General features: G+C 32.8%; 1 protein-coding gene across 1 annotated transcript in view; it reads right to left on the bottom strand.

The window, feature by feature from the left end:
- Window positions 1-13,602, bottom strand: part of LOC124367795 (protein MTO1 homolog, mitochondrial) — a 29,123-nt gene that overhangs the window by 13,758 nt on the left and 1,763 nt on the right. The window contains exons 2-5 of the mRNA XM_046824911.1: window positions 13,082-13,200; window positions 11,610-11,817; window positions 8,531-8,707; window positions 5,899-6,011 (exon numbers count right to left, since the gene is read on the bottom strand). Coding sequence (XP_046680867.1) covers window positions 5,899-6,011; window positions 8,531-8,707; window positions 11,610-11,817; window positions 13,082-13,200 — 617 coding nt within the window. The remainder of the gene's footprint in view (window positions 1-5,898; window positions 6,012-8,530; window positions 8,708-11,609; window positions 11,818-13,081; window positions 13,201-13,602) is intronic.

Genomic DNA, 13,602 nt, shown 5'->3' with positions numbered 1-13,602 from the left:
AAAATATTATCAGTAAAAATATTTCAATAATTTAGTTAATTAAACCCTTCTCATACACACTATGCATGGTAATAAAGGCTCCACATGCCTACTACGGGAAATGTCGCTATCCAAGTTTCTGTCCTCTATTGTGAACTGTAGTTCTTAAAATGAATGATAAAATGCGTGGAGAATATTAAACTGATCGTCACACAAGAGCTGAGCTCTATTCATTGTTCTCGGCCATCTGTTATGGATCCGAAACAAGTTGTTATTGCAACCGAATACCGTTTTGTGGGGTGTTTGATTGCTTTTAATATATGGGGAGGATGACAGTCCAATTCTTCAGGTCTGCGTGCAAACTCTGTTTATGTAACAAATTGTGTGTTATATGTTACATCTGAGTATTGATTACAGAGGCCAAAGAATGAGTCATGAGTCAGCGCTCAGAGAAGACGGACCTTACTGATAAGAGAGCTGTGCACCGGTTATGCTAGTAGTTTAAACTCGCCTGTTTATGCCTGCGTATTCAAAAGCAGTTATAGTTGTGGGCAATCTAAGCTTGTTGTTTTTCTGTATTTTTGTACTCGAAAATCATTTAATATAATACGAAGATGGCTAGTTGTGGTGTATGTGTTAAAGTAATTAAATCCAATCAACTGAAGTTAGTGTGTAGTGATTGTGCCCGTGAGTTTCACGCGTCATGCTGCAAAATGACAAAAGCTGATGTGGATTGTGTCACTGCGGATGGACCTGTCGTGGAGATGTAAACCCTGTCAAGATACAAGAAGAAAGAGTATGCAGTTTGAATCTGGAGCGTGGAGGAGGGGTAAGATTACCATTGGCTGATATCATGAAAAAAATAACCGAAATGTCTGAAGCCCAGAAAAGTGCAGGACGCTAGCTTTAACAAAAGCTACGAGTCTCTCAGTGAAAAACTAGACGAAAAACACGAAAGCTGTAACTGATCAAAACAGTTCTATAGAAAGATGTTTGAAAAATTATTGATGATCTCACACAAAAAAAGATACAACTTCAGAAAAAAGTTGATGAGCTTGAGAAAAGAGTAGACGGACATGGAGCAATATTCTAGGCTCAATGCAGTGGAAATTCATGGAATCACTGAGGAGAAAAATGAAGATGTTATCAGCATCGTTAAGGAAGTGGGAAGGCGCTCGACATGACGATCTCCGACACCATGATTGACGCCTGTCACCGACTAGGGAGGAGAACCGACCCAAACAGAACCACCCCCAGGAATCATCGTGAAATTCCTTCAACCGACGTCTGGACAAGGAGGAACTTCTCAAGAAACGACGAGTCAAGAATTAACCTCTCAACAAGGACACATGAACATGGGACCGACCAACCTGTCTACATAAATGAGGCGCTGTCACCGGCAAAGAGGAGGCTGTTTGCAGAGGCTCGGCAACTCAAAAAGGAGAAGATGTACAAGTTCCTGTGGGTTCGTGGAGGCAAGATTTTCATGCGCAAAGACGAAGAATCTACATCAATCCAGGTGACCTGCAAAGCTGATTTTGCAAGTTTGTAAATTTGAAATAGCATGTATCGAAAATAATTGTTTGGTTTTTTGTTTTATCACTTAGATGCTTTCCGTGTGTAAAAGGCTACAAAATTTAAGTACAAAAGTAATGTAATGGCTAAAGAATTACATATAATTCATCAAAACATAAGGAGTCTCAGATCAAATTTTGATGCATTTTTGATTGAACTAGAAACAATTCAAATTAATCCTGGATATCATTATATTGTCTGAGATCTGGATAGATACAGACCAAGTAAATTTCTATAAAATACCAGATTTTAATTTGTTTTTTAAATGTAATTCAGACCAGAGGAGTGGTGGAATTTGTGTTTTCGTCAAAAACACATTGAATAATGTTGAAAACAAAGGTTTGCAATTTGAAACCGCAGACGTACTTCATATATTTTTTGAAAAATTCGGACACAAATTTAGTTTATTGGCCTTATACAGGTTACATTCACACTCTGGTAATTTATTTAATAATGAAATAAGTAAATTATTTAAGGAAAGAGTTTTCGGGAATACACCAAATTTTCTTTTTATTGGAGACATAAATCTTAATATTTTAGATGGAAATAATACCACAATTGACGAGTATAAATCTTTAATGGCAAGCTATGGGTTGGAAAGTATGATTAACGAGCCCAACTAGAATAACAGAGCAGTCTGAAACATGTATTGACCATGTGTTTGCTAGAGTAGCAAATAGAAGTTGCGTATCGGTAAAATGCACATGTAAAGGGCATCTGGGTATAACGGATCATAGTCTTTGTCAAATCACAGTCGGTGTCGTGGAGCGTGTGGATGGGGGGAAGGGTGGGTGCCCTCCCCCTCCCACTCCGCGCTTCCGCACAGGACTATACATTGTTGGAACAGCTGATAGATACGGCTGACTGGACAGCTGTTTATAGAAATTAATGACGCGCGTCGTCTGCTTTTCGACACTTTCTTTGAAATATTTTTAAACTTGATTGAACGGAGCAAGACATTGATCACTGAAAACGATTGCACATTCAAACATCTCAAACCTTGGATTAATGATTTTATATGTAAGAAAATTAAAAGAAGGAATAATTTATTTAAAACTGTAAAAAAACACTCAGCTAATATAAATTTAAGAAATTAATTACAACTCATACAGAAATAAATTACAGAAAAGTATCGCTCAGTTAAAAGAAGACTATTACAAAAGAAGGTTTGAACAATGTAGTGGTAATTCAAGGACTAGTGGGAAATTGATTAATGACTTAACAGGTCAGACTAGAGAAGTAGATAGTCAAGTCAAAATAGAGGTTAATAATACCATAATTTCTGATCATAAAGAAGTAGCCAATGAGCTAAATAACTTTTTCTTAGGTATAGTAAATAGTTTAAACTTAGGCAGTAATGTTACAAATCAGTTTTTAGAATTGCAGTATAAAACCAATTTTCCTGTAAAATTAGAAAGAAAATCAATTTTTCTTGAGCCAGTTTTTATCTGAAGAAACTTATTGCTGTAGTAAATAGTTTAAAGAGTAAACACAGCCCCAGGCATTGATGGTATCAGTACGCAGTTAGTTAAAAGAGTTTTATTTGAAAATAATTGGCGTCCTTCTTTACATTATTAATTTAAGTTTTAAAAGTGGAGTTTTTCCTGCAAAACTTAAGGTTGCTGTTGTAATACCTATTCATAAAATGGATCCAAAAGCCTTTGCAATAACTATAGACCAATTTCTTTACTGTCATGTTTTTCGAAGGTTTTTTGAAAAACTTATGAAACATAGGCTCCTTAAATTTTTACATAGCACAAACTTTTTTAGTGATAAACAATTTGGATTTCGATCTGGGATGAATACAGAAAATGCATTGATAAATTTCATGACTAATGTATTTGTTGGATTGAATGAAGGTAAATGTGTTTGCGGGTCTGTTTCTCGATATCAAGAAAGCGTTGATACCGTCAATCATAAAGTTTTACTAGATAAGTTGTATAGTTGTGGGATCAGAGGCAATGTATTTAAGTGGTTTCAAAGTTATTTAGTAGGAAGAAAGCAATGCGTTAAAATAGGCTCAGTTTTTAGTGAGGTGGGTGATATACAGAGTGGCGTGCCCCAGGGCTCGGTCTTGGGGAGCCATTTTGTTTATCATATACATTAACGATTTGTGTAATGCTAGGCTTAAAGGAAAGTTAACTTCCTTTGCAGATGATACTGCTTTCTGCTATGATAAATCCAACTGGGACTTTAGTGCAGTCAGATATGACAAACGACCTTCGGGCTTTGCAGTGGTGGTTTACCACAAACCATATGCTGCTGAGCGCAGAAAAAACTAAGTTCATTTTATTTAGTCTTAAGGGTAGTTTTAACGCTTTTGAACAAGTAAAATACTCATGTGCTGATTGCCTCGATCAACAAGGTGTTTGTGTGAATAATAAATGTACATACATAAGTAGAACCAATGAAATCAAGTACCTAGGGGTTTTTGTGGACAAGGAGGTTTCTTGGAAAATTCATTTGAATAAACTTAAGGGTAAAATCAATAATATTTTAAAGGTACTTTTATTTCTTGAAACATTTAAGTAACAGTGATGTTTTACGAACTTTGTATTTTGGCTTTGGTGCAAAGTAGGTTAGAGTACGGAATGAATTATACTATGGGGTAACACATTTAACACATATCTAAACCCAATTTTAATTCAACAAAAACATATAGTAAGATTAATTTTGTACAAGTCTATATTTGAACACACACAAACCTTTGTTTGTATCCCTAAGAATATTGCCTCTTAAGTATTTGTTTGTATATAAAGTTCTTAAACTGTTTTATTTAAAAAGTGGGAACATGCCCCAAAACGACAATGCTTATAAACAAAAAAACTAAGAAATGTTGATACTTTCATAGTGCCTAAACCTAGAAATGTCTTTTTTACTAAAACCTACAGTTTTCTTGCGCCTAGAATGTTCAATTTGCTACCTAAAAAAATTAAGGTTGCAAAAAAACAAGTATTTTTTTCAGTTCAGATTAAAAAAAATGGCTTATTAAATTAGAAGATATAAGTTTTCTATTTACAATTCAACAATAGGTTTGTCCTAGTTAGTTAATATTTTGGTCACAATTTATTTAATAAAACCAATTTAGCTCAAAGTTTTTCTTACACACAAATGCAACAGTTTGTTCAAGCTAAAGTTAGTTTTAAGTAAAGAAACACATATTATTTCCATATCTTTAGTAATTAGAGGCTTTTTTGAAAAACCGACAACATTGTAAACTATTGCTTTCTGAACGCTCAATTTTCAATGTTTAATGTGAGCAGAAGGACCCTCTAATCAGGCTCTGCCTTAGAGGCCCTATATTTTCTTGAGAAAAAATTGCAGTGTTTTAAAAAATACGTATTAGTATTTTATTATTAGTATACCATTGTTATTAGTGTGTAGTTAAATACTCAAATGTAACTAATTCTTGATCAGTGCTGTATTTTGTATTTGTTGTAAAAATGTGTTCTCAAGAAATAAAATCATTCTTCTTCATATTGACAGAACAATTTAGTTTTTTTTAAAATTATTTTTGTTCTGTTTTCACTAAGTTGGAAAATTGTATGTTTTGTTTCTTTATAAATATTTATTTGTAAAATATATCGTTTAAGTCTTCAAAAAATTTATTTTTATTTTTTTACTTTCTATAATAATTTCATAAATTTTAATTTAAATAGAACTTTAATCAAATCAACATTAAGTTTTTAAAGCTAATTGCACACTTGGAGGAAGTAAAGACATTAATTTATATCCAGCGCTCTAATGGTTAAAAAATAAAATTATAACTTGTAAAGAAATTAAAATAGTATGATGGATTTTTTCTTAACAGACAATCTTTTTATAATGACAAACAGTTTTTTTCAATATTTTATTTACAAACAGTTGATGAAATATTACCATGATTAATGTTGTTTGGTCTTCATCCATACTTATTCCAGAAAAGTTGTAATTATTAAACCCAAAAGCTACACAAATATACAATTATAATGTTAAGCTATGTTATAATATTTTCGCCTATGGGCATCCATAAAGTAGAATAAACTAGTAAAAACAGCCACAGTTTGTTTTATTTATTTTTAACAGCTTAATCAGACGGCTTGTTTTATTTGTGAATGTTGAGTTTAGTTTCAGTTCACCTTCCTCTTAATGCAGCATCTGAAATCTGATGCTGTCACAGGCTTGACTCCTGGAATCATGTTCGTCTGAAGAAACGAAAAAGAAGTCAGTGTAGTAGTCATTCTGTAGTAAAATACTCTTTATATTCTTCAAAATTCTATTCTATATTTTAAGAAGACTAAAAGGCAAGAATCAATATATAAGAGAGTGTAAAATAAAAGTTTCACATAGAATAACTGACTTGACCTTGATCCAAACTTGATCATTCATGAAGGAGAAGGGCACGGGCGGGTCGTCGCCACACTGGGGTACACACTTGCTGTAATCTATGGTTCGTCCATCCAGCCGTGGAGGTGTACCTGTTGTAAGGAAACCATCAAGCTCTCATGATTCAATCTATTTAATCAAAGGGCAGTTTACAATAGAACAATTATTGTAGTTAACAACAGAAACAGTAGAATAATAGTCCCTGTAGTAAACGCATCCTGAGCGTTATCAAAAATATACAATGGATATATAAAAACACCATACCTATTACACATGTCGTAGCTATAGTGAAAAGGTTGATTCAATGTGAATGTTGAATTTAGCTCCCCTTCCGCTTAGTGCAGTGTCTGAAATCTGACACTTTCATAAACTTGGTTCCTAGAATCTACAGTCCACATTTAAAGAAATACAAAAATGTCAGTGACAAAGAAGTTAAAAAACAAACTCTTTGCACAGTTTCAACATCAGACACATAGACCACAAAAGATGTCTATCTGGTTTCTTAGCAGCCATCCAGCGCTTTGCAGATGAAGAGAAGCTGATTCATTTCTTTATCTGGATTACACTCGATAACAGGTAGAAGCCAGATAAACCTCATTTGTAGTTTAGGTGTTTTCAATGTCAAAACAATTCAAAGAGTTCATTTTTTAACTTCGTCACCAACTCTTTCTGTATCTCTTTAGACATGGACTCCAGAATCAAGGAGTCAAATTGGATCCCTGACAGTGTCCGATTGCAGACACTAAACTAAGCGGAAGGTGAAATAGAGCTAAAATCAAAACAAGCATACCTAATTAGTTTAACCCTTAAGAGTTTCCATAACTTCTTTTTATGACAATCCATATTTTATTTCCCTTCTGACACATCAAGAAATTTACTGTGATAAAAGAGACTTTCTTTTGGCAAAACGAAACTTAACATATTTACTTGCTACTTTCTTGAACAAAGTATTAAACCCATCGTAAAAATTAGTGTAAATCTATTACAAAAAAAAAAAAAAAAACTAACTGACTTTTGAAAGAGCATTTTCCAAATTATAACCTGAACTGCTTTACCACTGTAATTAAACTTTAAATATTTATTCATCAAACTTATTCACTTAAAAAAATTCTTACCGAAAAGTTTATTTTACATCAAGTATACACACTGTAGAACTCAAGAAACTGTAACTGTTCACTGCTGGAAAATCAACTTAAATTTCAAATTACTTATACTGTCTTTGATTATTATCTGAACAAACGAATATAATTGGACTTTTTAATTTATGTGCGTGATACTTATCATGTCTTTTATTTATTCAGTCATTGCCACACACCACCATGATCAACTGCCCTAACTTGTTTTACTCTAACTTAAATAAAGAAATTGAAAAACTTTCAAATTAATATTTCAAACTGTAATTCACTATCTTTGACCCCTGAGTAATTTTCAGTGTATCCTTCAATGTACTCTAATGTTTTAAATTTATTGCATAAGTAAATTTTTGGTTATTTATAAAATATATAACCACAAACTTACTTCATTATTATTGTTTCGTATCTTACTACATACATTACAGAGTTATCCACAATTATGAAAATTAAATACATTTAAATTGTTTAAAATTAATTACTGTATATAAAGGAAGAAAAAAATAGTTCAAATGCATTACTATTAAGTATTATTGGCTAAAATAAATAAAATTAACTTTTGCTTGTAATAAACAGATAATTTCATTAATATGAAGTAAAAGAAAAATGTGGTATAAGAATATCAATTTTAAGATGTAGTGGAACATAAAAAGAAGAAAAGTGTCATTGCATTCTCATCATCCACTTTTATTATAATAAATACTGAGAGGTTTGATGAAAAGGTAAGACTTCTCTTATTCTTGCTTTGTCACCTTGTGAGAGCTTTCTGATGGAGGGTATAAGTCTTAAGCATTGGCTCATTACCAAGAATAAACTGGTGACCCTTCATTTAACATTTTTACAAATTACAACTGTGCCAATTCAGCAGGCTGAGGTATAACTATTTTCAACAGAACCACAAATCGAACCAGGAAACTGTATTTAGATTATCTTAGATTTGTGTAGCAGTGGTTATTCAAAGGCTAAACTGTTCAACTGATAACATTGTGCACCATTGTACATTGTAGATCCAATCAAGAATGGATTTATCTTGTTAACTTCAACTGCTTGAAGAATAACAGTTCTCAGCCCACATAATTGATATTCTTCTAAGGATTTCCATTAATTGATAAATCAGTTGAGTCTTGAAGTTGCCATGGCCACTCTTCTCAGATCTTTCATTGACAATTAACAAATTAAGGGTGAAACTGGTGCCACACTCTAAATTGATGTTGTTACGGTTCAATTGACTCTGTTACCTGCATCAGTTTGTAGCTTCTGTCCCTCAAAAGAGATCGGTTCTGTTACTGCAGATTGAGAAAAAAATGTCCCCTTCCTCTTTCCTGAGTGACAATAGTATTCCTGGGGAGTGGAAATTCAGTAACATGCTTGGGTATCATAGAAAATAAGGATGTGTTTATTATGATGGATGTTAAATACAATAAAGTTCAAAGATAATAACAGCGTTAGTAATCGAGATCAAGGAAGGAATAATTGCGTACCAGTCTTGAGTCGGCCCATGCGGAAGCCGAGCCTTTCCAGAGTGTCAGCTAGCCCAATAGCGGGCTCATCTCCAATCCTGCCAGCAGGCCGCACGTCCAGTCCGATGTTAATCTGGCCCTTCAAGAATGTTCCTGTTGTTAAGATCACAGAACGTGACCTCACCGTCTGTCCGTTGTCTGATCCAAGCCATCACAAGATCAGTAGTAATAACAGATCAATCATACAATGAGCATAACAAATGTCAACAACATTTTTACTATCACTTAATGACTAAAACATAAGTAGAAAGCATTTATTTAGATAAGTTAACATACATTATTATACAGATGAGGCATTTACTGTAGTGAGTTTATGCAGACAATCTTCAGTCTGGGTTTTATAAATTCATATGACACCTCAAAACAAGTGGCAAAACAAGCCAACGTATACAGTATCTAGTTGTTCTATACACAACCCGAAATGAATAGGATTTAAGAAATAAACCAAGCATAGTTTGCCAAGCAAACTAAGGAATGTTCTCAGATAGCAGAGATACATTTCTTCCAAACATATACGGTTTGTAGGAATAAATATTTTTAAGGTTTAGCCCATAATGGAACACCTCATTTTGAAGGTCTTAATAGAAGATAAAGAATGGTAAAATTTAGAAGTCTCTAAGTCATCCATCCCACAAAGCGTTTTTATTGAAATTAGAATTTTACCATTGTTTAAATAGTATTCATTTTAGACAGAATGGTCCGAAATTTGTTATATTGGTGTTGCTGCTTTTGTATGATCAAGAACTTTAATTTTTAATTTAAGTGTTACTTGATGGGTAATTCCATTTGAACAATTGTAGTTGTCTTTACTCCTATTTTGAGAATGGTTAACTTTAAAAACCAAGGAAAACGTCCACAAGATATGTTGGTACATATTCCAAAATGGGATTTGAGAGCCTTTAATGGTTGGAAGTAATGGTAGGATGGTGAAACTTTTGGGTCACTAAGTGTACAATGTAGGGGTAAAAAGCCTTCATAATTATAGATAATATTAACATTTTTAAGAAAAATATGCTGGAAATTATAACTATTCAATATTTCTTAACAATATTTCTGGTATAAAAGTCTTAAACAAGATATGGGTCAAAGTAATGTTTATTTAGTGCAAGCCAACTTGTTATCAATTCAATTCATTACTGTGTTTAAAGATCTGGTATATGTTCTGTATTTTTGTTTTTTAATTATATTAGATTTGATAACATCATGAAAACTGAATAATCTTGTCTGATGATGGTAATACTGATGGATTGGTGAGTAAACAGCTTTGTATTTATTTAATACAGATGGTGCTAAAAACAATCTGTTTTGCTCACAAAGCAAGTTTTGTATTCACCACGGAGACTGTGACCAAATGTAGCCTAACTGCAAGAAGAATTTTGTCAATAGAATACATTGGTTGTTTTGGATGTCTTGTCTGAAGTCGTTGAACATTTAACAGAAGGGTTTAGATTTGATAATAATTTCCATAATTCACAAACCAATTTCCAATGTATAAATTTATCCTTTGACATGCAAGCTGTAGAAGCCATAATCCTTAGTATAAGATACCTAAGTTACATAAGAAATTATGATACTGAACACTAAGGTTTCTCCTTCTGTGTAGTAACAAAAAAGAAAATCAACAGAAGCATATGTACTAATCACAACTCAAAAGCTTGTGGTAGGTACTCTTGCGTTTTTAACACATTCACTGTGGCAGAACTGCCCAATGATGTACTTAATATGGTGTAAAATTCAATCTCATTAATTTTATTGTATATGCGTTATTTTTGTTGAATATGACAACCATTTCAGAACAAAATTTTAAAACTAAAATCTTTTTTGAAATAACTTTTTTTGTGTCATCATCCCAATGGTCCTGAATGATCAGAATACTAAAAAACATAGGACACGGTATCATGCACTTTTCTGAACCAGTAAGTTGTGTACTTTCTTCATAGTAATTGTCTGGGCGGTCAGCTGTATGTGGCAATTACACACAATCTATTCATAACTCCTTCCCTTCTCTCATTACTTTACAATAAGTAAAAATGTGTTACAAAAGCACTATTTACAATATAGGAAGTCCATCATATTTTCTTTATAAACAGATGGTATTTTGTGACATAAGTGGAAAAAAAAAATTATACTATGCTTGCCAGGGCAGCCACCAGGGTTGCCATCAGTACGAACTAAGGAGACAGAAAGGTACAATACTTCATCTAAAACAAGTCTAGCACATATCAGAGTGAGAAACAGAGCTCTACGTTTTGATATCGCTGACTTCTAGGGGCAGTCAACCTTAGCAACTGTGTTAATGCACCGCAGTTCCAAAAATTTGTGAAAACACTCTAAAGTTTAGATACATTGGAAAACTAATTTTCCAAAACTTGTTCATACATTTTCAGGAGTCCTTTCCATTTTTCCTTTATCCATCATAGATGAGCTTCTACTTATGTCATCATGGACATACTTCTCATCATTGCAATTCCTGAAGCTGTACTGACTCCTGAATGCATTACTATTGCCACCATTTGTCTCTTCCTAATTATTCTTAATCTACACAAAAATGAAGACTTCTTACTAAACAACCGTCATACCTGCTTGTCAGAGATAGGAATTGTAACTATCTCAAAATCTTAGAGAAAGACAAAGTACTAGTCAGATCAGAAGTGATTCTTATCTTAACTTCAACATCTGGTTGTTGGATATTATCTTCTTAATGTTGCAAAATATAAATAATACAGAAAAATTACAGAATTAAGCTAAGCACGACTGAGGTTATTATGTAATTATTCTACTATTCATTTACATTTGCAACAACTTAATTTATTTACCTATTTTTGTGCTAAACATAACAAGTAGCTAGGAGCAGAGCTAGCTCACTGACTGTTTAAATGGCTACAAATTAAACATTATTATCAAAATTACAAATATTTACTGGTTGAAAATTATTGAAATCAGATTTTACTTCAATTATAAATTTGTACTAACCACTATACTTCACTTTTACCAATGAAATCTAAAAAGAAACAAGACCTCGAGTATAAATTGAACTCACTTAGAACTACGCCGACACACTGCTGTAGTACACAATCATGCAATGGGTCTTTAGGCTGCTCCATAAGCAGATCCTCCACTGAAGCCACCATCACCTCCAGGTTGGGTGTTTTGTTAAACAGTTCATCCTGTATGTTCTGCTTGTATAGTTGTCTGTCAATCTGCGCCCTCGGGCCCCAAACAGCGGGTCCCTTACGAGTGTTCAGCACCTAAGACACACATGTCACAGAAATTTCAGGTTATTTCACAGAATATTGGTAGGAACACTGGATCCCCCTAAAATATTCATTTCGTGTGGTGCTTAATTCGTTAAGTACGAAACAAGTTTTAAGAGTAAATATGTTTTGTTATAAATAAGTCAAAGAAAGTTGTACAAAAATAATGCTACTCCATTAGACAATGGAGAATATATAGTTGTCACAATTTTAGTAAGGCATCTATCAAGTACAAAAACACTTTTCAATTCATAGAAATCTGTCATTAATGTAGATATCCATTATCTGTTACAATATCATAATTTTCATAGAACTGGTCTGCAAGAATTGTTCTAAGTGAAGTTAGGAGAGGTGGTAAAGTGATGATCTAGTTCCTCCTATTTATATTATCTAATCATATTTTGAGTGGCATCAAAGACATGAATACTGGGCATTGAAATGAAATGCAAGGAGTATTACACTGGATTTATGGTTTGCTTACATCTGGCCATACAGGTGTGTTAACTGGACACTAGCTATTCAATGCACACAACACCCATAGGAATAGAGGATTAAGGACAAAGTAAATTGATGGCTGTTAATTCCTGACCATAGACTTATATGAGGTGTTTTATTTCGAAAGCAGAAATTGTAAGATTTATATGCCCTAAAAAGTGTTTTATTTTTCCTAATACCGGTACCGTACTGTTTAAAAAAAATAAAAATGTTGATTACATAAAGTCAAATTATCATTATAAATCAATACACATTTTAAAATTAGCATTTATTGCATATACATTTAACCTTTTAAAAAAATCAAAGACTGATTAAAAGATGGATTGTTTCAGTCATAGAACTTTATGTTCAAAAATAATAATCGGCTTGTTAACATTAATATTATAAAAGAAACCTCAATATCATTTCAGTAAAGCAGTCTCTTAAACAATTGATTTGTATGCATTAAAACCTCATCCAGCATTAAATATCTGACAGCATGGAATTGAAATTCAATTGTTGAGAATTTATTTGCAACAAGTGTAAACAACTGTATATAATTTAAAATGTAATATATTTGTATTAATAATCTGCATGATCTAAGAAGATATATTAAGAAAAGTAGGCTATATTCATTTGTTTTGTTAGCAAAATTTTTTTAGAAAATAGTTGGGATTTTTTATTTAACAACAAAGCAACTATTTAACTATTTGTGAAGTGATTCAAAATAAAAATGGATTAACTGTTAAATAAATGAATACAATATACTGGTCTGTTTGTTTACCTTGTACTGGATTCCAGATTTGTCACAAATACGGCAACAGACTCCATCTAAAGCATCAATTTCTCTCATGAGATGACCCTTGCCAATGCCACCAAACGCTGGGTTACAAGACATTTCACCTACAGCAGACATAATATAACATTAAATAAAACAACAGTTGAGAATACAAGTGTATTGAAGAACTGCAAAACAAATATCTTAAACTAATTGTGTAGGATAAGGCAGATTTTTAATAGTCCATGAGCCAAGAGCCAATCTGCATTGTACTAGTGCACTAAACCTGGCTTTTTTTTTAATCAATTAAGAAATTGCCCTAAGAAAGAAATTGATTGTCAGTTGCTGCCAAAGTTTAGTGGAAGTTGAAATTGGGGAGTATCTGAAAACATGAAACAGTAATTCTTTCTAAGATCATAATTTTCTTAATTAGACAGACTTAAAATCAATCGCCAGACATGTAAATGAATGTTAAATGAGTGCCAGATAACTGAATGGTTGAGACTTTCAGTCTCTGATAATTCTGA

The sequence above is a fragment of the Homalodisca vitripennis genome, chromosome 8, assembly GCF_021130785.1.
Source record: "Homalodisca vitripennis isolate AUS2020 chromosome 8, UT_GWSS_2.1, whole genome shotgun sequence".
NCBI lineage: Eukaryota > Metazoa > Arthropoda > Insecta > Hemiptera > Cicadellidae > Homalodisca > Homalodisca vitripennis.
This window is presented reverse-complemented; position numbering and strand designations above follow the sequence as displayed.